General features: G+C 48.9%; 1 protein-coding gene across 19 annotated transcripts in view; it reads right to left on the bottom strand.

Moving 5' to 3' along the window:
- PTPRS (protein tyrosine phosphatase receptor type S) overlaps positions 1-24,520 on the bottom strand; it is a 166,377-nt gene that overhangs the window by 49,905 nt on the left and 91,952 nt on the right. For 10 of the 19 annotated variants that reach the window (XM_064636953.1, XM_064636952.1, XM_064636955.1 and 7 more), the window contains 4 exons: positions 23,667-23,855; positions 13,778-13,888; positions 11,460-11,471; positions 984-1,253 (listed from right to left, as the gene is read on the bottom strand). In XM_064636953.1, the coding sequence (XP_064493023.1) occupies positions 984-1,253; positions 11,460-11,471; positions 13,778-13,888; positions 23,667-23,855 (582 nt within the window). Of the gene's footprint in view, positions 1-983; positions 1,254-2,522; positions 9,472-11,459; positions 11,472-13,777; positions 13,889-23,666; positions 23,856-24,520 lie in introns of those variants that run through there. The other 9 variants (XM_064636954.1, XM_064636957.1, XM_064636959.1 and 6 more) reach the window with 2 other exon arrangements.

Raw genomic sequence — 24,520 nt, 5'->3', positions numbered from 1 at the left:
AGGTGTCCTAAAGCGAGGGAAGGTCTCAAGCCACCAGCTTCCCCTTCACTGTGGGTTTCCTTGTGTGTGGGATCCCTGAGGACACATGCACAGATCGCAGCACACGGCACTGGGGGTGCACAAGTCTGTGTCCCTGCCCATGGCCATGGACCTCCACATGTACACACAGGCTGGGAGCAAAACATGGATTTGCACACGTGCAGCCAGGCACCCACACGCCCACGATGCAGCCACGGTGTCCCTCTCCATCTCCCACACCTTGGACATGCAGAACCGTGTCCTTCTCCGTGCACACACACACACACACCCCCACTCGTGCACAAGCACCTTTGTACATGCAGAACTGTGCCCTTCTCCGTGCACACACACACCCACTCGTGCACGAGCACCTGGCCATGCAGGACTGTGTCCCTCTCCATCTCCCACTCGTGCACGAGCACCTGGCCATGCAGGACCGTGTCCCTCTCCATGCACACACACACACCTGGCCATGCAGGACCGTGTCCCTCTCCATGCACACACACACCTGGCCATGCAGGACCGTGTCCCTCTCCATGCACACACGCACCTGGCCATGCAGGACCGTGTCCCTCTCCATGCACACACACACCTGGCCATGCAGGACCGTGTCCCTCTCCATGCACACACACACCTGGCCATGCAGAACCGTGTCCCTCTCCATGCACACACCCACTTGTGCACGAGCAGCTGGCCATGCAGGACTGTGCCCCCACACTCCTCTCGTGCAGCTCGGGCAGCCCCAGGCTCTCCCCGTGCAGACACACGACAACACAGGACCCAACATTCCCACTCGTGCCACATCCCACAAACGCTCCCATGCACAGGCACAGTGCCCGGGCGTGCTGTGCCCACATGCTCAGACCCTCTGCCACGTGCCCTGCCCGCGCCCCCCGCCCCGTGCCCGCTCCCCCGCGTGCAGCCGGGCCCCCGCGCTCGCTCCGGCCGTGCTCACGCTCCCTTACATTTCACCGTGATCTGGGCAACGGCTTCTATGACTCCCAGACTGGACATGGCCACACACGTGTAGTTGGCGGAGTCCTTGACGTCCGTGAGCTCCAGGACATTCCTGCCCACGGGCATGTCATCCTCGGGCGTCAGGTCCTCCGCTCCCTGCATCCACTTGACGTAGGGCATGGGCGAACCCACGGCCACGCAGGTGATGTTGACGTTGCCCCCGGGCATGATTTCATGGCTGACAGGTAAGATGGAGAAGCGAGGGGCCACACGGCGAACTGTGGACGAGACGCACAGAGGTAACAAAAAAAAACACAACCGAAAAAGCAAAATAAAGTAAAAAAAACCAAAAACCAAAACAAAAAACCAAAAACAAAACAAAAAGAAAAAAAAAAGAGAGAAAGAAAGGAAAGAAAAAGAAGGGAGAAAAAAGAAAAAAGAGCAAAAGGTAATTTAAATACAGATGGGGTTTGTCATCGTTTATTTTCTTCCTTCATTAAAAACGAAACGAAAAAACGAAGAAATGAAAAAATTGAAAACCGAAAACCGAAAAAAAAACTAAACTCCAAATAAATTTGTACTTCACAAACAATATATAGAATATAGACATAAAAGCGATATTTCATAGCAACAGGGTTCCATTGATCAAGATTAGACCCATCACAGCACAGATAAATACACAAAAATTTATTAGCAATTTCTCATCTTTACTGGCAAGAGCTGGCATGGCGAGCGTCCAAAAATCTCCTCCGTGGCCGCTGGGGCCCCCAGCTCCCCGCTCCACACCCCGGGAACCTGCTCCTCCCCTTTCCCAGTGGAGTCTGACCCCGGATCACCTTCTCCCAAAGGGAACAGCCCGTCCACCACCACGGCCCAGCGTGGTCCAGGTGCCCCCTCTGTCTCCAGAGAGGGGCCCTCTCCCACCCAGGGATGCTGCAGAGGTGGGGTGGGGGCGAGGAGAAGGTTGGGATGGAGATGGAAACTTCTCAACATTTTGCCTTGTTGGACCCAGAGAATTCAACAAAGAGAGAAGTGTCACATCCCCAAATTCCAGACACACCACTCGAGAAGTAAAAGGCAAAATGGTAAACAAGGGAGGAGAGGGAGTCCCCGGAGTGGGACAGAATTTAGTTGGTGCCTGCGTGTGAGAAGCGTCCAGGGGAACACGGTCCCCCTGGAGCGAGAGAGAGTGTGGAAAAGATGAGAAACTCTAATGAAATTTTTGTGGTTTTCGGGTATAGAAACCCTAACGAAGCCTCTTTAAGATCTGACACGGTTCCATCGATAGATGCAGCTCTCAGAGTCACAAACATCATGCAAAATAGGTAAAAAAGAGAGACAGAGAGAGAGAGAAAGAGAGAAGGAGAGAGGAAAATGCAGAGAAATATAATTTCTGGGCGGCTAGCAAATGCCCACATGGATACTGGATAGAGAGTGAGCGACAGAGAAAGGAAGGAAGACCAGGAGAAGGAGAACAAGAGGGGAAGGGAGAAAGAAGAGAGAGAGAGAGGGAGGGGAAGGGGGAAACCCACTTTAATGCTGCATACTTTTTCTAGCTGATGTGACCCAATGTGGTGGCTCACATTGTCACATCTCAGCCCTGGCGGAATAATAAATAGAATAGAATTAATAAGAAAAACAAGGTAATGAAACTTTTAACGTTGAGAAAACAGTGACATGTTCTGTGCATCTCCTTAGCAGAGAGGTGGATGCAGCTTCCAGACCTTACACAGGAAGAACATGGACGCAAAGGGGGAGGCTGTGGTTTCCTTGGCTCCATTTTCTGAACGACCCGGGCTGGCTGGAGGAACTGTGGGGGCCCTTTCCTTAGGGGGAAAAGCAGGAGAATGGACAAAGGAGAACATGTGTGGATCAGAGAGGCCCTAGGGAGGGAGCTGAGGGCAGGGTCTCATCCCACAGGCAAAGACAAAAGGATATGGACCCGGGAAAAATGCAGGAACAGCAGCAGCCGGAGGGGAGTGGGAGTGCAGGATTCCTCCAGCTCCAGGGACAGCCATGCAGGAACTCCCTCAGGCAGGGTGGGTGAGGGGGCAGGAGAGTTTGGAGTGCTGGGGGCCTGAAAACCACCTGTCCCTGCTGTCCTATTCCCAGGTAACTTCGGAACAACCTCTCCAGGGCTCAGTGGCCGTTGCCTCATGCAAAAGCAAAGGACAGCAGAGCTGAGCCTGCCCTCACCCCTCCCGAGTCCCAGTGCCTTCAGATGTCCCCTGGAACTGATGTCTTGGGGTCTTCTAGTATTTATCTTCCTTCCCTGGCTGTCACTCAGCTTTATGGATCTTTTCCAATGGGAAGGGCGCTGCCAGGACAGCTAGTGGCTGTTTGCCATTTAGTGGGGCTTTGGTAAACAAAAGCCAACTACAGCCCTTGCACTGTCCTGCAAGGTGACAAGGGACATCTTCACACAAGGTCTGGTCTCCCCATTGGGCTGTCAGACTCTTTTCTGCAGGTACCAGTAGCCAGGAATCAGTACTGGGAGGCAAGGAAGAGAAGACTTCCAGATTTGTGGCACTGGAAGCTCAGGAATGGCAGAGGAGAATTCCTGCATGCATGGATTTGCAGGGATAATGGGTGGCATGCCCTCAGCTGGGGAAAGAATTAGCATGTGGAGGGAGAGACTGCAAACTCACCTGGCCACTGACACTAGAAGGTGACTTTCTACCCGGAGAAAGGTGTAAGGAGGGTTTTTTACCACCTCAGGGACCAGCACTGGCTCAAAGGATCAGGCAACATGCTCCTTCCTCCCTCCTGTGACTGCAGAGGCCTTTCAGCCCTAAAAATGAGGGTACATCCCTGTTTCCTACTCCATCCTTCTTCCCACTGCTTCTGGAGGCACCACAATTCAGAAAATGGAGCCAGGTGAAAACCACACCTGTCACAGTCTGAGACAAGATGGAGAGAACTTGGAGAGAAACAAGTGGGGTCAACATGCAGACAAATCTGGGGTGGGGATGACTCTTTAGAGGAGGGGCTGGCATGTAACCTTCTGGAGAGGGGGAGGCAAGGTGGGAAAGGTGAGGAGGAATGGGGAGACATATCCGGACAGGATCCGGTCAGCAAACAGCATCAACAGCAACAAACAACGGCAGGTGGGATGCAAACACTGAGTTGTCATGGGAACAGAACAAGACAGTTAATTCAAACCGAAGCTAATCGCAAAGAAATAAAAACGAACCGAAAGAGAAAGGAAAAAAACAAAAACAAACAAAGAAAAGAAAAGAAAAAGGAAGAACAAACCAGAATTTAATAACTGAAAAGCATTATCTGATGTAGGGCGGAGTGCTGAGAATCGGAGTCTGAAGGGAGCAGACTGTTCCTGGCTGTGGTTTTGGGCAGGGAAGAAAGAGATCCACTCACAAAACACAAGCTCCCAAAGAACTGCAGAGCAAACCCTCCCCTCCTCCTCACAGCTCCCAGGGGTGCAGGTCAGCTCCGTGGGGTCACAGGGCACTTTGGGGCTGGTTTAATTTGGATTAGGGCTCAGGTGAGCCCAAAACAGGCAGCAGCACTTCCCTGGTGCATCCTGGTTTAAAAAAAGCTACACATTCCTGTGTGTGCACAAGTCTACCAACATCCACACACCGGTCTAGGATGGGAAAATAACTCCAGTTAAATGTTGGAGACCTCAGAGAGGCCCTGGATACATCCCTGCCACAGCTCAGGGCTGTGACAACCACAGTAGTTACAGGGTTCATCTCTGGCTCCCCACCACCATGTCCCTGTTTATTTTAATTGCTGCACCACTTGGATTTGGCTGGTGACATGGAATTTGTCAAGGTGAGAATCTCTGGGTCAGCCTTTACGACAAGGTCCAGGAGGAAGAGAGCAGTGGTGGGAAGGAAGCTGGAAGTGCAGCTAGAGGTGGAATCAAGACCAATTTCAGCTCTGGGTCCTGCTGGGTGTCACACACAGCAGCTGAAAGAGGGAAATTTTACAGGCAAAAAACGTAGTGAAAGAGATTCCTTTTCCATTTTGCTTTCCAACACTTTCAAAGGACCGGGAAGAAAAGAACTGCCCTGTCTGGAAATGAAACACTGGGATAGGGCAGCAGCCTTGCTTTACAGACACTTCTCTAACACTTCTCCCAGTTCCTGCTGCAAGGAGCACCTTCCCTGAGTTCCAGGGATGTTTTGGTTTCCAGGACAGTTTTGTCAGACCTGGGTTACGAAGCCGACCTCGCATGCGGACACGGACGTTCATGCTCCATGTGCAGCAGCTCCCGACAGACACACACACACAAGCAGGCACACACAGACAGACATTTTCCACGGCCAAAAAACTCCCAGGAGCTTTTTTCAAACAAGGATACAGCTTGTTACTGATAGAACCAGATTTCAGGACAGGAGCTGGACGTTTGGGATGCAAGTTGAATTATCTCGATGCAGAGAAGCCACCTCTGAGGCACAGGGAGATTTCTGAAGTGCAGTTAGTTATGAGTCTGTTTAATTGGCTGTTGGATAAGCATTTCACACTGCAAATCTGCACCCCAAATCGGGCTTTTTTAAGAAACAGAACAGATCCATAACTTTTCACACCCTTGGAAAGCCAATTGGTTTTGTTGCTGCTCACGGAGGCAGAGGTTAACCCAGTTTGTGTTGTGTGAGTGGCATTTTCGGCTTTTTTGGTCCCAATCAGCACAGTTAAGGTTCCCCACCACCACCACTCTGTTAAAGAAGAGGTCCACAAGGTGAGAGGTGTTTTTGCAAGGGACAGATTTACAGACCTGGTCGGAAGAGACACTGTGAGATCCAGGGTTGACATTTGCAACACCAGAATCCATCCTTAAAATGCGTTCCCAGGACGCTGCTAGTGAGAGAAATCTGAGGACCAACCAACCAGTTTGTGCTGAGGAAATCCACCAGTTGCACTTTTTAAGCCCCTTCCAGATTCCCTCAGGGAGGAGCAATGTTGGAGGAGGAGCGAGGTGGGGAAAAGGAGAAACGTTCTGGACAAGAACCCGTCACTTCAAACCCCGATTCACATTAAACCAACTCAAAGTGAAAACACGTTCTCATACCTTAAAGAAGAAATTAATTGGGAAAAGGAAACGAAAGAAAGTGAAGTGACTGGTTGAAAGCACCAAACAAAACCAAATGGTATTGAACATTTTGACACTCAGCAAGCTGCTGCTCCAAATGAGGTGAGAAGGCGGACATTATTGGCCATTTTGGTGAGACAGGAGTCATTCCGTCTTGCTCCAAAATGAGGAGGGGGTAGGGAAAGGGTGCCAAAATAATGTGCAGCCTCTACATTATTAGTGAAGCTTAGATTACACCTGTCCTCCCCTCCCAAAAGGTGGTGTGTCCCTGCCCCTGCGTGTCCGTGCAGCCGCCTCTGCCTCCTCCTCCCTCTCCCATTCCAATTCCAGGTTCGTTCCTCGGGGGCCAAACGCTGTTGGGTTTGGATTTCCGACCTCCGTCCCTCCACAGGACGAGATACTCCCCTCCTCATGCCCATCTCCTTCCTCATTTCCTTCATGGTAAATAAAAATAAATGAGTAAACAGGTAGATAAATAAAGAATGAGCCCAAGGCTTGGATTTGGTCTGGAGGAAATCCATTACCTTCCCAATAATTGTTACTTTTCACTTAAAAAACCACATTAGCTGAGTGACAGGCTGGCTGAACATCTCTGGTCTTTTGTAATTCTTTTTTTTTTTTTTCCTGTTGCTTTTTACAGGATTAAACAGAAAATCATCGAAATCCAATTGTTTTTCAAGCAGCTCTGCAATTTTAAACACAGACTCGACTATTTTAGTTTTTGTTATTTTAATTTGACAAGGTGTAATCTAATTTTTTCCCCTAAAACAAAGAGAACAGCGATGCAAAAGGTGTAAGAGACACAGGCAGGCAGAGATTTCGAGATCAGTACAGCACAGTGTTCCTGCAAAGTGCCCTCTATAGAGAGATAGTCATGTATATACATAGATATATACACAGTTTTGAATTTTTTTGGTTGTTTTTTTTTTTTTGGGGGGGGTGGCTTTTTGTATCCATTTCCATTTCCTGATACCCTTGAGAAATCCTTCTGCAGAAACACAGTGAAGTTTTTGTTTGCTTTGTTTGGTTTGGAACTAGAATTTCAGAGCTGAGGACACCCCAAACACGGACAGGGCGCTCCCCCACCCATGGAAATGCTAAAACAACCCTGAAAAGCTATCCCAGAACTCTCCATCCCTAAATTCCAGCACCTGGAAACTGGGCACTGCAGAGGCAGCTGTACAACCCAGTGGTGGGTCTGCCTCCCTCCTTTTCCATTCAAGAATTTATCAGTCTAGTCTAAAAAGGTCTTAAAATTCCTACAGTTAAAAATACCAATGACTGTTTTGCCCTCATGGCTATTTGTTAAATCTCTAGTGCAAGTGGAATTATTTCCTTCAACCTCTAAATGGCATTGAAAGGGAATAGCTCAGCACTGGTTCCACTTGGAACCAAGCAGCAGCTCTGGTTTGATGGTCAAATTACACATGAGTCAAACTTAACCCAGGCTAGAGGCTAAATTATTGCTTATATTAGTCACATTTTAATCTATTTTGAAGTTTATTTTCTGAGGTGCTCAGCACACTATTCCTGCATTTTCTATGGGTTTTATTTCGTTTGATTTCTACTTGTTCTGCTCCTACATGTTTAGCCCTGGCCCGGTTTCATCTTTGGCCTCTCAGTGAGTTGAGGTTTTCCTGAGAGCCTTGAGAATAACTGGGAATGTTCTCAGCATGACCTGGACTGCAGAACCTGACTCGGGGTGACTAAGCACTGAGCTGCCTCTGACAAGCAGCAAAGGCAGGGCCTGAGCAGGCACAGCAGCACTGGGCTGGTTTAAATTCCTGCTGAGCCATTTACAGCTCCCTGGGCTGGTAAAGAGCAGAGCCACAAGAAGCTCGAGTGGAGAGGAAAAAAGGATTATCCCTGCAGCATCCCAACTGCTGCCTTTTGTATCTCCTGTCAGGGCCCCGCTGCGTGAAAAAGGGGAAAAATTTTAATTTTGGTAAATTCAACCGTGACAACACGTCCTGTACCAGCAGCAGCAGCTCTGCATAGTCAGGGGACGCCAAAGCACAGCCCACATGGCTCATTCCTCCTTCCCTTTGGGATATGGAGGAGCACAGGGACACGTGGTCCTTACACACAGTGCTCCATCCCCAGCCAAGCAGCTGCTTGTTGGGATCAAAACAGAGCAACTGAGGTGGCAGTCACGCTTTCCAAATGAAGAGGAGACCTGCAAATGGCTCTGTTTCCAGGGGGCAAAACATCCATGGCCACAGGTCCTGGATGAGCAGATCCTTGTCCTCACTGGGGTAACTGAGCTCCACATATGGGGACTCCCTGAGGCTCAGGCAAAACACCATCAGGTACCACAGAGTGGTTTGGGTTGGAAGGGACCTTAAAGGTCATCCAGTTCCACCTCCCTGCCATGGGCAGGGACACCTTCCACCTGACCAGGTTGCTCCAAGCCCTGTCCAACCTGGCCTTGGACACTCCCAGGGATGGGGCAGCCACGGCTGTGCAAGGAGAGGCAGGAGCCTCTCAAACACCACCACGGACTGACAGCTCTTGAGCTGCAGGATTTCAAATCCATCCCTTCCTACAATCACTATGGGCCACAGGTTTGATGGCATTTGTGTCCCTAGGGATACAGAGAAGCATCTGAGGACTTTTGAAAGCCAAGTGACTTGTGTGGCTCCCATAAAATCAGCATTTCCACCTGAGGGTGTGCTGACTTGCACTAGAACTGTGTCCTTCTTTTCACTGCCTACAGGTGAAACTTGGACAACTGGCTCAGCCTAGAAACTTCCATACACCCTAGGCTGGTGGCAGAGTTCACCTCACCTGCTTCTGACCTGCTTTTGTGGGCCTCCAGAAAGACACTTCTGCCTTTGACCTTGGATATTCCCTCTTGGAAAACTCTGTTATTTTGGACCATGGCATGATCTGACCTATAATAAAACACAAGGCAAATCCTCACCCAATAATTTCAAGACCATGCCTCTGGTTTGGGTTGGAAGGGACCTTAAAGATCATCTTGTTCCAACCCCCTGCCACAGGCAGGGGCACCTTCCACTAGACCAGGTTGCTCAGAGACTGTAACTTTAGCAAAGCACAAGCTCTTCTAGCCAGGTATCAAGTCTCTATTTCCTCACCCAGTGTCATTCCAGCCTATCATGACTACATCCCATTTAGCTTGAGTTTATTGTTGTTGATATTATTATTATTATTTTTATTGGCTTTTAAGGAAGAATTTAATCTTCAAACCTTCTCAGATCACAAGAGGTTCTACCAGCAGCAGTGCGGTTTGGCCACGTTAGAAATACTTTAGGAAAGAGAAAATAAACAAATAAAAAACAATGGTGTATAAATCCCTTTTTAATTGCACCTAAATCCTGAAACTTAAACTCCTAGTCATGAAGGAAAATCCTGTAATTAGGAGTGATTATCACCTTTTAGTCCTAGGCAGGAGGGAGGTGGGATGGGAAAACCTTGTTTGGAACACTATTCCTTTTCTCTTTTTTTTTTGTTTTTGGTTGTTTTTTAATATAGAACAAGCCTTTTTTTTTTTTTTTTTTTGTCTTTAAATAGAGCCTTGGGGCTGGGGGCTGTTTTTTGGCTAATGTTGGCATCCAAGTCAGAAGAGCCACAGCTGGTCTCTTCCCAAAGACATTCCCAAGAGCGCAGCATTTCGGAGTGGAACCCTCGTACCTATGGGGAGGGGGGAGAGACTTGAAAGGGGGAGGGGAGAATACCAGCACTGAGGGTCCGAGCACTGAAATCTCAGCATTTTAAGAAAAAAGAGAAGGACAGACAGAGAGAAAGAGAGAGATAGAGCAAGAGAGAGACAGATACTGTGTCAATACTGCACTGGATTTCTCAAAAATCACACAGCTTTAATACCTGTGCCCTAGGAAAGCCACTCCTTTGGTAGCTGGTTGAGGTGAGGACTGATGGGCAGAGGGAAAGGCATATCCAGGGAAAGGGCTGGCATTCAGTTCTGCACAGGGAAAGCACCAAGCACCACGGGTACCACTGACACACTGCAAACCCCCTGTTCACTCTCCCATGTGGCCCAGGACGCACACATGGGAGGCAACAGGGGCTTCGTGGGGATAAACAGGGAGATGAGAAGAGGGAAAAGAGGCATTTTCAGCTCCAATGTCACTGGTCAGATTCCTGGTGGCTGTTTGCAGTAGCTGCAGCTGCCAGATGTGCCCCAGCAGCCCATTCCAGAGGCTGCCACAGCTGCAGTTCTCTTCCCACGCTCCTTTGGGAAGGAGGGCTCTACCTTCGCTGCACCTGGCTGGGATTCAAGGTGCCTTTACCAGGCAGTAATGGATAAATGACAGGGAAGGGAGCGGGAAAATATGGAGAGGCAGAGCCAGGAGGCAGCTGCCTGGCTGCCCTTCCCTACCAGGACGAGGGGTCACCCTCCTCCAAGGAATTCTGGCAGGCTCTGCTGAGGAGCTGGGCACTGCCTGGCCATGGGGCTCTCCGTGCACACATGGGTGCTCCAGGAGAGACAACACCGTGGGGTTTGGGAACAGCAGGAACCTTTCTGAGAGCAGGTGAGCTCCTGGTGTTGCTGGAGGGAAATGGGCAGTTCCCAGTGAGTGAGCTCTGCGTTGCTGGGGAATCCCTTCGGAGCAGGGATCAGGGTTTGGCTTCGTGTGCAGGATGTGGAACAAGAGCCACACCTCGAGAGACACGTCAGTAATAACGTGACCCGGGGGCTGCCCTAACTCCTGGAACGACCCCCCTGGGTTCTCACCATCTTTTCCACTTCCCAGATCCCTCCCTCCCCCCAGAACAAAGGCTTGTCCCAAATAGCAGGGCTTCCATGGACAGGCGTTAGAGCTGTGTGACTCCTTTCCTCCTGGAGGGATTGAGGAGTTCAGTTACCACCGGGTGGGCAGGAACACTGGCTTCTCACAATGCGTTTGGAATAAACTACAGCACAGCATAACCAATCGAAACAGAAACAGGAAATCAAGAGAAAGCAAAAAACCCAACAGAACCGAAAAAAAATTCGGAAAGTAACAGTAAATTCACTTCAAAGAAACCAGAATCGTATAACGGAAAGAAAACCAAAAAACTGTACATCTTTTATATCTCGAAAAAAAAGAATTCAGAATTAATTTAAAAAGTGGCATGCAAAGAAGATTCGTTACATTCTCCTATCATGCATCAGGCCCAATGTCCAAACGGCAAGGTAACCATGACGACAAAAAAGTGCAAGAACTCAGCAACATTACCAAAGGATGCATAGAGAGGCCCACAATGCAACTCAACTCATCTCCGCGAGACCCGGGAACGCGCGGGTCTCGCTCATCTTAAAGATTTCTTGCTTTTTCTCTTTTCTTTTTTTTTTTTTTTTTTTATAATTTCTTTCCATTTTTTTTTCATTTTTATTTTTTTTATTTTCTCTTACGAATGTAAAAATGTGGGTAAAGAAAGTAAAAAAGAAAAAAACCACACCAACCTTCTCGTAGCTCTGAGGGATGTTAAGGGGGTTTGATGCGGAACACAATGACATGAGGAGAAGAGAAAAATAGGGGAAACACAGAGAGAGTAAAAAAAGGCCTTCTCAAGGCTGTCAGCTGCAAATTGATTGATTTTTTTTTTTTTCTCTTAACCAAAATAAAAGGAAAGGAAAAAAAAATGAAGATAGTAACGACCCTCTTTCCTGCCTTCCTAACGCTCCCCCTCCCATCCCATTGGGTACCTTTAAGACCAACCAAGCTCCGTATGGAGGTCAGGCTGGGAGCAATCCTAGCTCAGAATCAGCCCCCACAGAGGTGCTGACCCCAAGAAGGATTCTCCCTTCTTTAAGTCCTTCTGCTCCTTAGAGAAGGGGGAGTGGAGCCTGTGCCGGGCAGGAGACCCGACACGGAGGAGCCCCCAGGCTGGAATTCCGCTCCCCCGGCCCCCGTGCTCCCACCAGCCCCACACCCAGCCCTGCTCACACTGACTCCACCATGGGACTGAATAAGGAAAAAAAAAAAAAAAAAGAAATAATTAGAAGAAGAAAAAGAAAAGCAAAACCAAACCAAACCATTTCCTTGCAATGTTCAAACTTACAACTCCTATCCCAGGTGGTCTATAGAGACAAGCATGTTATGGGAGAAACAAGTCAATTGGAAACACAGGAGTGTTCGAGACTCTTTTAAAACAAAAAAAACGGGAAGAAAAATGTGCATGAACTCTCCCTCCCACCAAAGCAAATCCATTTCAGAAATTTGTTACCTTTCCACGATATTAACACACAAGAAACAAGGAATTAAACAGCATGAAAAACACCCAAACCACAGGCCGAGCTGGTACCCGCTGTTTTCTGCACTCTCTCAGCTGGTTAGTGCTGGTTTCAGGCAGGCCCAGGTACACACAGGCTAACTGGGATAGAAAGAGGGCTATACCTGGAGCCCACTCATCCAGGTGTGGAGACAACACCATGTTACAACCTTTGTCTCCTGGGTAGTTTCCGAGTGGCCAGAAAAGTAGAGGAAATTTATAAATAAAAGAATAATAAAAAATCCCCACATTTTTCCTGCTTTTTTTTTTTTTTAAAAAAAAAAGAACCCAAACCATTCCAGCTAAGCTGCCTGCAAAGGATCCAGCCCTGAATTAGCATCAGATCCAGATTTACGTTCCCAAAATTTCGGGGCCCGGGCGACGGGGCAAAAAAATTTCAAACGCAATTTTCCAGCTGGCCACAAAAGGCTATTTTAAAAATTTAGCTTGGAAACATTAAATTATTAAAAGCCTTCTCTCCATGTGCATGTGATTTAGTGAGCGTGAGACACGAGAGAGAGAGAAAGAGAGAGAGAAAGGAGTGCACACAGGAGCATGGCTCTGCATTGGGCTGCAGAGTAACGTGAGTGTAGGTGGGAGGCGCTTCCTCTGTCGATGGGATGGAAATGGGAACAGTTTGCTGGGATGTAACTTTTCTTTTTTCCTCCCAATGGTTGTTTTTTTTTTTGTTTCGTTTGTTTTTTTGGTTTTTTTTTCTAAAAAAGCGAGAAGGACCAGCCCTGCTCTCTCATTACCAAAAGGGATTTTGCTGTGGAAAGATGTTAAACCAAAGCTACACACGAAATATTACAGGTCAGAGAGATTAAAATAATGGAGAAAGCAGAGAGGCTGTTGGCCCAAGGGGTGGGAGAACATCGAGGGGGCATCGAGCAGAAGCCAATCCCCCTGTCATCTGTTCCCCCTGTCATGGGTGAAGGGATTGTCACTGAGGCAGGGCTGGCCCTCTCCAGCTCTCCATGCCCAGTGTTCATTCCCAAGGAACCAGTGACAATTTACTGCTGGCACAGGGAAAACCAGCTGGGACTGAGGGGAGCAGTGACAATGCAACCTAGTGAGATCTGGGGATACAGAGCTCTGTGGAGGAGGCTGAGAGGGTCCTCCCCTCCTCTCACACCCACACCAGCAGAACTGAAACCTTCCCACTTCCAGAGCGGGGATCCTTTGGGAGAAAGGGGGATTAGGGCCTCTCTGCAGCCAAAGTGATTCATTCCCCTTTGGGCTCTGCAGGCTGACGCTGGCAGATTTTGGGGGGCACTGCTTTGGGTCACATTTGACTCCTCTGTGGGTGACACAGCCCTGCACTGCTGGCAGGGCAGCAGGAGCCGCCGGCTGCGGGGAGGAAATCGGGGCACAGCGGGATCCCTCTGCAGGCTCCGGGATCACCACCAGCATCTCCCCTGCTCGGGGCCAGGATGGAATGGGACAGCTGGGACAAGGGAGGCCCGGGGAGGAGGGAGGTGTGTGCCAGTGAGCCGATGTGCTCCCTACCTCTCACGTAAAGGTTAGCGGGGGAGGAGTAGCGCACCCCGGCGCTGTTGCTGGCCACGCACTCGTACTTCCCCTGGTCGGTCTCCTCGCTGCTCTCGATCTGCAGCCCACCTGAGGAGAGAAGAACACCGCAGCACAGACACCATCATCACCACTTTGCTTTAAGACACTGCAACAGCCTCAGTGTTCTGCTGTTTCCTCCCTGGGAATGCAGGCCGGGAACGCCGAGCCCCTGCGGGCATCAGCTCGTGGCTGGGCTCAGTGTTGTGGCTGGACACGTACCCAACGTGAGGAGAAAATTTAATCCCCCCCTGCTCTATCAGGAGTTACTCTTTGTCCTGAACCCATCAGCAAAAGCACCAAGTTTTGTGGCTTCTGCAATGCAGGCGTTCTGCACCAGAACTCCTGAAATCAGCCTCAATAATCCATATTACTGTGAGCCCCGGAAATCCATCAGCAGGCAGTTGACTTTCCCTTGCTCAATTTGAAGCAGTGACCATAAAAGCGAAAGGCTTTGTCACCCACTGCTTGGGGAATTTCTATCACCACTGCCTTTGTTTTGTGCTCAAATACCTGCTTCCCAGGAAGCCTGCTGAGTCCCTGTGCAAAGCACCTCGCTGATAGCAAATATTCCCAAGGGAAAACCCCGTAAATACTGCACTGGAACTTCAGAATTGCCTGCGTGGTTTGCATCATCTGGGCCAAAAGGATTAAGGTTTTTCTTAAACCTGTACATTATTGCAGGCTACAAGAATACACCCAGAGCCCAAACTAAAGATTCCTGTCAGCAAATATGCAGAGAGATGCAGCACGGAAGTACATGGGAGAAAATTGCCTCATTTACCTCAGAAGGCTTCATCCCTGCAAAACTCCAGTTAAAATACATACTACATAAATTATTCAACAGGCTCTCAAATGTTTTATGTATTAGGAGTACATGATTATACTACAGATATGGACAGAGCTCACATGTGGTAAGACTCTTAACTCCCATCTCTGGGAAAAAAAAAAACTAAATACGAAAACCAAACAATTCCAGCTCGGTGTAATAGTATTGATAAAATCTTAAGTGAGAAGAGTGCAAATGAGATCATTGTTGGTTGCAGATACAGCCTTTTCAGGAAGGAAAAACCAGTGTGTTCACATGAGGAGGACACGGAGCTCACGTTCCTCTGCGTGTGCGTGGGTGGGAATGATCCTGTAAGGGGGGACGTGAGGCTGGGAGAGTATTTAGGACAGGGATGGGGTGTGAGTGAGACTCCCACCAGCATCCATTGTGCCTCAGAGCTCCCAAAAGCAGAACAGATAGAATTAAAAACCAAAAAAAACCCACCCCATCCAAGCCACTAAACCAAACGAAATTAATTCCAAAAGAATCTGTGGGGCTTTTCAGCATAACAAGAGTTAAAACCCAAACTCACTGAAGCTTCACACTGAGCCCCCAGCTGAGCGAATTTCATATGGAATTACAGCTCCAGCTCTGCCTCAGAGAGCTTCACTTGGGTGGAGAGCTGGTCAGTGAGTTCTCCCAGAAATTTCTGTAATTTGGACAAATCTGTGAGTTGTTCCCACTGGTTCCAGATAGGTTTTCTGCAAGGCTCATGAGCATCACTTGTCTGAGTGCACACAGGGCAGAGGAAGCCACGCTGCAGGGCAGGAAGGGAACCATGGACTGCTCTGGGCAGCTTCCCAAGGGGAGTAGGGACTCATCCCTTCCATTCTGCCCACTGCCCACCCCTTCCACCCTGCCCTCTGCAGCTCTGCTGATCAAGGCAGTGGCAGAAGTGACACTGCAGAGAGGGCAAGGACTGTTCAGCACTTGTCAGGAGCCAGTAGAGATGATGTGTGAAAAACGTAAATCTCACCTACAGCACCTCCTGTTGCTTTTACCAGCAGAGAATTATGGAATTTTAAATGTGCCAGTGGAGATAAAACCAAAGCAGGGTCTTCCAAGGGGTGCACACCCAATTCCTTCTGCCTTTCAATGACAGCTTGAGGTCAAGTATTTTTTGACTCCATTAAAGAGACAGTGCAGAAGCTACTTACCATGGATCTTTCCCAGAGAAACCTGAGGGTAAGAGAGTGGGGAGGAAGTGGAAAGAGGCTCTGGAGCCAAACAAATGAATAGGCTGAGATGGTAAGTGCTGAAGATCTGCCTGAGCAAAGGACTGGAAAACTCTCATCGCCATCAGCAGCTTGGGAGCACTTTGCACCAATCAAGAGAAGGTCCTAAGTATTTACCAAGCCTTGATAACATTTAATGCTCGAGATAAACTTCAGTCCTTCATAGTCCTGGAGAGATTAGCTCTTAAAATTCTGCCATAAATCTGAGGCAGCACAGCCAGAGACGTTATTAGAATAACAGTATCAGTATTACCAAGTGCACCCAGCAAACAAAAAAGGACATTATAACCATAGATAAAATAAAGACAGGTAGAAAAAAAGAAATATCCAGAGGTGAAGCAGGACAAGAAAACATAACAACAACACGAATCTGTATTGAGCACAGGGCAATGGAACGGGATCTGAGTGGAGAGAAGTGTTTGGAGAGTGGGTGAGTGAGTGAGCTGGGGGTGTCTTACCTCGGATCGGTGTACCTTCTGCAAAGAAAACAAAGAAAATAAGTGAAAAGACTGTAAAACCCCAAACACCTGCACTGCCCGTGGGAAAAGGACCTGAGTCAAGGAAGACAGTTCCCAGTAGGAAACTTCCTGCTCTACCTCATCTTAAATAACAGGGACACTGAAGAGGGCTTGGTGTGCTCAGGGTAGGGGTGCCCTTGTAAGCAGCCCAATTCAGTTGGCTGTTTGCAGAGCCTCTGTGGCACCTGGCTTGGAAAGTCTTAAAACTGGCTCCATTTTGTTGCTAAGAATGCAAAGATAATCTTCAGGCTCTCAGCTAACATTACTGTTTGCTACTTGCAGAACATGTGATGGACCTGCATTTACCTTCATCACTCCTGGGAAAAAAAGGGCTGGCATTATGGCCCTGTTAGCCCAGACAGGGAGAGGGACATCCAACACCTTGCATCACATTAAACTGCAGGTTTGATCCCACCTTTGCTAGCAAATTCCCAGTTCCAAACTTTAGTTATTGGCACAGATGTGCAAGGAATTCAGTACATGTCCTGCTCAGGACCTTCAGTCATCCTTCACAGCTCTGCACAGGGACTGAAGGCAGGTGCTGTGCACTGAAGGCCAGGCTGCTGCACAGGTACAGGGCTACCTGGGGACCTCCTGCAGCTGCTCTGGGACCCCTAATGCCAGTGAGGAGGGGGCTGTATGGAGAGAGCAGTCCTGCTACACTTGCCTGCTGACTGCATCTTCCTTGGGTTATTTTATTCCAACCCCCTCCTGTTGTGTCTAAGAGCCCAACCCAAGTGTTCAGGTCTCCCAGGTGAGAGGGAGTGACGCTGTGGTGGGTGAACCAGGCCACAGTCAGGGGCAAAAATCACTGTCCCCCCCATCTGACCTCCTGAGGTTGCAACCAAACCATCTTCCTTTGAAAACACGGCAGGTCCTTTTGCTCACGGGGGCATTCAGAAGTGTCACACAGCTTATCAAAGAAGGGGGTTTAGTTGGTGGGTTTTTACCCCAATCCTGAGAACGGGGCAGATCCCGCAGTGCCAAGTGTTGCCTCTCCCTGGGGAGAAATGCAGGAGCTCCTCTGCAATGGGTGACACTGCTGCCACTCTGCAGCACCTCCCAGCCAGGGCTGTGGAGCACATTCAATGATAAATATCAGCCTCTCCCTCTCTCCTCTCCCCCACTGAGGTACAGCAGAGTTATTACCCCTCTTTACACACGGGGAAACCGAGGTAGAGGTGAAGCAACTTGCCCAAGGTCATGGAGGGAAGTCTGTGGCAGAGGCAAGAACAGGAGTCAAAACCTCCTCCGTGCCAATCTTCTGCCTTAACCACCAAAAAAACCCCCTTCCCTCCTTATCCTTCAGCCCTGCTCATCCTTCTGCTGCGGTTCAATCCTCCATTCTCAGGATAGAAGGTAAAAATAGAGAGATATTGATTACAGTTCATCTTTATTTCTCAAAGGAGCTGAGGGAAGAGAGGCATTCTAGTGTTAGGGATTAGACTCTAGTTAGACTCAGCTTCTAGTTAAGAGGTTAGGTCATTGGCTAGAGAAAAGTTAGCATCTAGTTAGGGTTAGGAACTAGCTAAGGTTAATGAAGCAGGTTGGTTAGCTCTCAGGACAGAGGTTGGAGAGACAGCGCTTGGAAGAGGTGGGAGAGCAAGGACTTGGGCAGATCCCCACCCAGGAGGTGGCAGGGAGGTTTAAAAAGCAAGAAAGAGAGAGAGAGAGAAAGCAGCAAAGGGTTATAGTTGAGTTCAGTGGAAATAAAAACAGCCTCTGATACATCCTTCTGTCTCAAAATTGGAGTGAAAATCTGCCATCTGTGGCACCAATATGGAACAGGGCTAATGGGAAGAGGGTAGAGGAGGGGAAGAGACCCCAACATCACCCACAACTCGAAAGCTTCTTTGGCCTTGGCTAAGCCTGGCAGTTTCCTGAAAAGTTCCCTCTAATTGACAGGAGAAACATGCTGGAAGTTAGAGCTGTGCAAGCACAGACACAACAGCAGTGTTACCTTCTTGTGTCACTGCAGGTTAGTCATTCCCTGCTCCCTCTGAGCATCAGCACTGCCCCTGGAAATGGGCTGTCAGCAGCTCCTGGAGACAGACTGTCCTGGAGACAGAGCTCTGGGAGAGCAAGGTGAGCCAGGCAACTGCACCTCGGGCTTTCCAGGTCTAACTCTGGCACACAGGTGAGGAGCAAAAGAGGTTTAGGAAGATGCCCCACACCAGGGATAGGAGGTGGGAGGGACACAGAGATTCAGTCAGAATGAGCTCGATTAACTCGCACGGCAAGAGCAGCAGTTTGGGTGGTGGCCCACGCACAGATGGTAGATTTTCAGCGTTGGAGTTTCACATCTAACCAGCGTCATGTTCAACACAGGGGCAGCAGGAATGGTGCTGGAAGAGGGTGTGAACTTAATTAATTATTCTGAGGTGCTCTGACAGGTCCTGTAAGGTTTGAAACGGGGTCGTGGGGGTGGGAGGGGAGGCCCCTGTGCTCAATACCTTACTTGCCTGGTGAGCACCAGGGACTGCCTGAGGCTGCCCAGTGTCCAGGGCAGAGCAAAGGCACCAGCTCTGCAGGAGAACTAAAGGAGGAACAGCTCACACTGGATGCTGATTTTCCAAGGGAAAAGCTGGTTCTGAGATGCCACGTGCAAACTATTCATACTGCCTTCCCCAGCCTCCCAGGATCTGCAGATCTGCCTATTTAGGGCAAATTTTGAGGCTGCCTGAGCCCAGATGGCCAGCCCAGGGTTTAGCAGCAGAGGCAAAAGGCAGCTTAAAGGCCTTGTCTCTGGATTATAAATGCCCAAGATGGTGCCAGGCAGAATTCCCCGTGCAGGTGTCCCCCTCTGTGACAGAGGACAGGGGTCTGCTCTCCACCACCCCTCCCTCTGATTTCCCACATGCTGTGCCGCCTCCGGATTCTCCCCGCCTTGAAAAGAGGGAGAGGAGGACAGTCACCATTGCCATGGCAATGCCAGAAAACACATCCCCACCTTCTGTCAGGGCCACGTGTGGGAACATGTGTGTGCTGAGCTGCTCTCCCGAGGGCTGGACGCAGCTTTCTGCTCCAAACAAGCAGGCAAATCATCAAGGGGCTCCTGCAATCGGAAAACGCCGGATCCGGGCTGACAGCTGCAATTCCTACGTCTCCAGCAACAAAAGGGGACTTGGCACACGCAGGGAACGTGACGTGAGCTCTGCAGACAGGCTCCTGCCCTCTCTGGGGATGGAGATGATCCAGAGGGGAAAAAAGGGGTGTGTGGGGGGGGGTTCTTATCCTCAACCCTTCCCCACCGACCTGTGATTTACAGCTTCAATTTGGAAATGCTGCACCCCCACGTCTCCCTCCTGAAAAATGCCAATAACCCCGTTAGATGTGGAACTCCAAGACCTCCTGCAGGTGTGAACACAATTATCACAGTTCCAGGGTACAAGCTATTGTGTAATTGGGGAATTCCAGGACAACTGTTGCTAAGAGACAAAAAAAAAAAAATCTATCCAATGTTAGGAGGTTTATATTTAGCTGTTATCTCTTTATACAGATAAATTAATTGGAATTGTTATTACTATTCTTTTTTTTTTTTTGTAGCCTGCAATACCCCTGCAGAAATTAATTTAGAGGGCAGAACATCCCTACTGAAAGGAGTTAGTAGAAGAAATGCAGAGCATGCCTCTCAAGAAGCTGTTACAAAGGAATTAGTTTAAAGGGCAAGGGTTACAAATCTGCACATTAGCAGGTTTGGGGTTTTTTGGTTCGATTTTTAATTTTTTTTTTAATTGAACAAACTTACCAAAGGTCTCTGAATGTTAAAAAAAAAGTGAAAAACAAAAACAAAAAAAAAAGAAAAGAAAAGCTTGTTATAGCCAGTTATTTAGAAAACAGAAGACACACACAAGACACAAAAGGTTTTAGTATTTCTGTGGTGAGGAAGGTGGCTGGAGGCTGCCTCCAGTGTCCCCCCTAGATGGCATGGCTGAGCAGAGGACATTGGCTCTGCCTCCTGCTTTAAATGTCCCGAGATAAGCAGAAATATCCCTTTTCCAAGACCATTTAAACTCGTGTACAACCCAGGTCTCTAAGGTTGAGATGTTCACGTTGTCTAAGAGAAGCAGGAGCCCGGACAGAGCTTCTTCCCATTCTCCTCCTCCTGACAATTCAGCTTTTCACTCAGCCAAACCCCCAAGCATTAAAAGGTTTCCAGCTGGTTGGGAAGTTTATCTGGAGATGGAAAGGGGGAGCAGAAATACCAGAGAAAAGCCACTATGCTTAATGACATATCACCTGTTTCTTGATTAGATTGAAGACCCGTGTCACAAATGGGTCCCCAGGATGATGGGAATATAATGACTGTGGTCTCAGGGGCCTGTTTATATTGGCAGCCAAACATTCAGATTTAATATAAATGAGAACCAAATCTGGACACGGTTCCTGATTTCGCAGAGTTCCCTGTATGACATTTCACTTGTTCCTTTTAATGAATTCATTTGCATGTTTACCACTAACTCATATATTGATAAAAATCCAATTCTTAGCACCCTCTGTACTGCAGCAGCACGGCTGCCATCCTGATGACTTCATCTCCAGGGTGGAATTTGGGACTGTCATGCCCTGCTGCTCCCTCAGCCTGTCCCAGACTCCATCAGGGAGCAACACAGGTATATGTTTGGGGACAGCACAGTCACTAAACCCCAGAATGGTTTGGGTTGGAAGGGACCTTAAACCCATCCAGTTCCACCCCCTGCCACGGGCAGGGACACCTCCCACTAGCCCAAGTTGCTCCAAGCCCTGTCCAACCTGGCCTTGGACAATTCCAGCCACAGCTTCTCCGGGCAACCTGTGCCAGGGCCTCACCACTCTCAGATGGGAGAATTTCTTCCTAAATCTTCCTAGATCTGTTAGCACAAAGTGCAGAGATGAAGCTGTGATTTAGCAGCAGGGTCACTGCCCCTCCCTGCACCCCTGTTCCCAGAGGGAACAACACCCTTGTGTTTGCCCACCTGGGCAAACACCCTTGGCTGGGTGTAACTGGTAACCCCAAGGTTGGTTGGAGTCCCACTGGTGACCTGTGGGTGAAAGACACTGAAGCTTATTAGCAGTGTCCTGGAGCATCCAATGCCCTGCTGTGTGCTAGTGCCACACTTCTGGCAGCAAAGTTTGTTTTCTGGAAAGATAAATGTATTACAATTAAATTCTGACTTTAGCAGCTCAAACAGTCATCACCTTGAATTTCAGTCACAAATCCATGCCTGAATCTGCTCTGCCATGGTGTTAAAGAATCCTTTTCCACAGGTCAAAGTGCTGGCACAGTACAGATGACCCTAATGTTCATATTTTGCACTTTCACAGGCCTTTCCTTGCAGAACATGCAAGTTTTGAAAGGCCATGAAAGCAGAAATTGGAGAACTGGGAAGCCCCGACTGCCCAGGGACCTGCACTCCCTGCCACACAGGCAACAGGTTCCTGCCCCGAAGGGCAACAGGGATGCTTCAGGGTTTCACCAGTTTTCTAATTGAAAGCAGCTGTAAATGAGATTAAATCTCAGCAGGTATCTTCTGATTTATCAGAAGGGCCAAGGGTTCACTCTGAGGCCAAGCAATTCACTGGAATAAAAACGCAGCACTCAGGTGGCTCTGAGGAAAACACCAGATCAAATCCGAAGGCATTCTAGCAAGATGATGAATGTATTAAAAATAATCTGCCTGTGCATTACTCACACTTCAGTTCACGGTCACAGAGCATGATATAATTCTAGTTTACCTCTCATTATTTATGCTGAGTGATTTTTTTTATTTGCAGTTGCCTCAGCTGTTATGATAAAACAGGGAGGTCAATCTCATCTGCGTTCGTGGGATTCAACAAGCCATTCTAATGCCACAAAGCAGTTTAAGGATCTCCTTGTAACTTTGCTACACTGAATAAGGAGCATTTATGCAGGTGTGTAAAAGCTGCATTAAACTGGAGCTATGCTGAAGCTTTTCCACTGGTGGCCCAATGAACTAAAAATCTATATTTTTAGTAGTCATTGCCAAAAAGGGCAAGACAAAAACCTGGTGGTTCCATGCTCTGATATTCAGATGCAGCAGGACACAGTCAAAACTGATTTTTCCAGAGCCAGCAGAGATCTGGGCAGAAGCAGTTGGTTATTACTCAACTGGACACCTTGTGAAAGGTCTAATACAAACAAAGCAACCCCAGTGGCTTCACTGAACCCTCTGCTTTCCCTTTGCCTACAACAATGCCTTTTTTTGCCAAAAAAAAGACTTAAAAATGCTCCATCTCTCTTGGCCAAAGAAATCTTCTGAGCAGTTGAAGTGATGCTGGTCTTTGCTAGGTCCAACCCTGGACATGTTTTCTTTAGGCTGGGTCTAAGCAGTCGGTCCAAGCAGTATGTGAAAAGGATCATTTTCTGGGTTAGTTTTTGTCAAGAGGTAAAACTTCCAAAGCTTGCTTCATTTTTGCAGCTCTCAATGGGAGTGTTTTATCAGTAGTACTCAAAAATAAATCCACCTATGCCCTCCTTGCACGCTCTCACCCAGCAAAACTGGCAGATTTAACAAGTATAAAAACAGCTCCCGAAACGTGAATATTAAGAGATGTCACGTTGCCACACACACACACACACACACACAAAACAGCAAACATAAAACAAACAGGAGAGACAGATGGACAAGCAGATGGGGAAAGATGGAAAACTGACAAGAGCCACAGAGCTGGGGTACATCTGTTGGTGGGGATGGACTCCACCGAGCGCTGAGGGGTCACTCCGGAACATTCCCAACGGCTCCACAGCGATGGCTGCAGGGATGTGACACTGGAGAGATCCTGCAAGAGCTGTTCTTCAACACCAGCTTGGAGAGGCTCCACTGACACCATCATGTCTTGACAGCAAGAGGCTGCCTGAGCCACGGGCCCTACACCAGGTGTGTGTGGCCTAAAAAGCCATGTCTGCCACAGTGGTTCTCTCTTCCTTGCCCAGTTCTTGGGCTGAGGAGCAAACCCTCAGCTCCCATCCAGGCCCTGGTTTCCCCTGAGCTCCAAGAGCACCAAGATCCAGGGATCATAGTTACAGTGCCCTCTGGATGGGCACCAGCTTCCCTCCATGTCAGCTGGGCAGTGGGGAAGGCCAGGAGGGCTCCAAGTGGAAAGGATGTGTAAGAATACGAGTCCCAAAACAACAAAAAAGAGTGAACGGCCCCATCCACAGCAGTGGGGCCTGTGCCTGTCAGGCCCCTCCTGTGCTTCAGAAACCTCTTGGTCTCAACTCCTCCAGTCTCACAGCCAGGCCTTACCTGATCTCAGCTGTTTTATTCTCCCGTTGCTGGCGCTGGGGTCGACGGGCAGGAAATCTTTGAACCAGGTGATCTCTGGGTCGGGGTTCCCGCTGGCTGCACAGAGCATCGTGGCCGTCCGGGTCCGCTCCACCACCTTCAGCTGGGGCCCCATGTCAATGTTCGGGAAGCCGGGAGGCAACTGGTCCTCTGGAGGTGGACAACGAAGGGAAAGGGTTAAACAGGGAGCAGGGCAGGAAATGGAGCTGTTAAAATGCACCAAGGAAAGCATCAGGCAGACTTGCTGCCCTGTGCCAGGCAAGTTAAAACAGTAAGTGGTCCATATATGGGCTGTGAAAACACATGATACAGTAAAATGTAGCAGCTTGTCCATTTTATGTGATTGTCTAACCTCCCACAAGAAGATTCCACACTTAAATGCCATTTTTAAAACCCTTTGGGGCACAGGAGTATGGAGTCATAGGATCACTAAGGTTGGAAAAGACCTCCAGGATCACCAGGTCCAACCTTCGACCGAGTCCCACCTGCCCATTAAACCATGTCCTCAGGTGCCATGTTAACCCATTTGTTGAACACTTCCAGGGATGGGGACTCCACCACTGCCCTGGGCAGCCCCTTCCAATATTTAACCACTCTTTCAGTGAAAAAATTTTCCTAATATCCAACCTGAACAACTTGGAACAACTTGAGGCCATCTCTCCTCGTCCTGTCCCTTGTTCCCTGGGAGCAGAGCCTGACCCACCCTCCTGGTTGCACCCTCCTGTCAGGGAGTTGCAGAGAGTGAGAAGGTTCCCCCCTCAAAGCCTCCTTTTTCCAGGCTGAGTCCCCCCAGCTCCCTCAGCTGCTCCTCCCAG

This window comes from Pseudopipra pipra, chromosome 27 (assembly GCF_036250125.1).
Source record: "Pseudopipra pipra isolate bDixPip1 chromosome 27, bDixPip1.hap1, whole genome shotgun sequence".
Lineage (NCBI taxonomy): Eukaryota > Metazoa > Chordata > Aves > Passeriformes > Pipridae > Pseudopipra > Pseudopipra pipra.
Note: the sequence above shows the minus strand (reverse complement) of the source record. Positions and strands in the feature narration are given on the sequence as shown.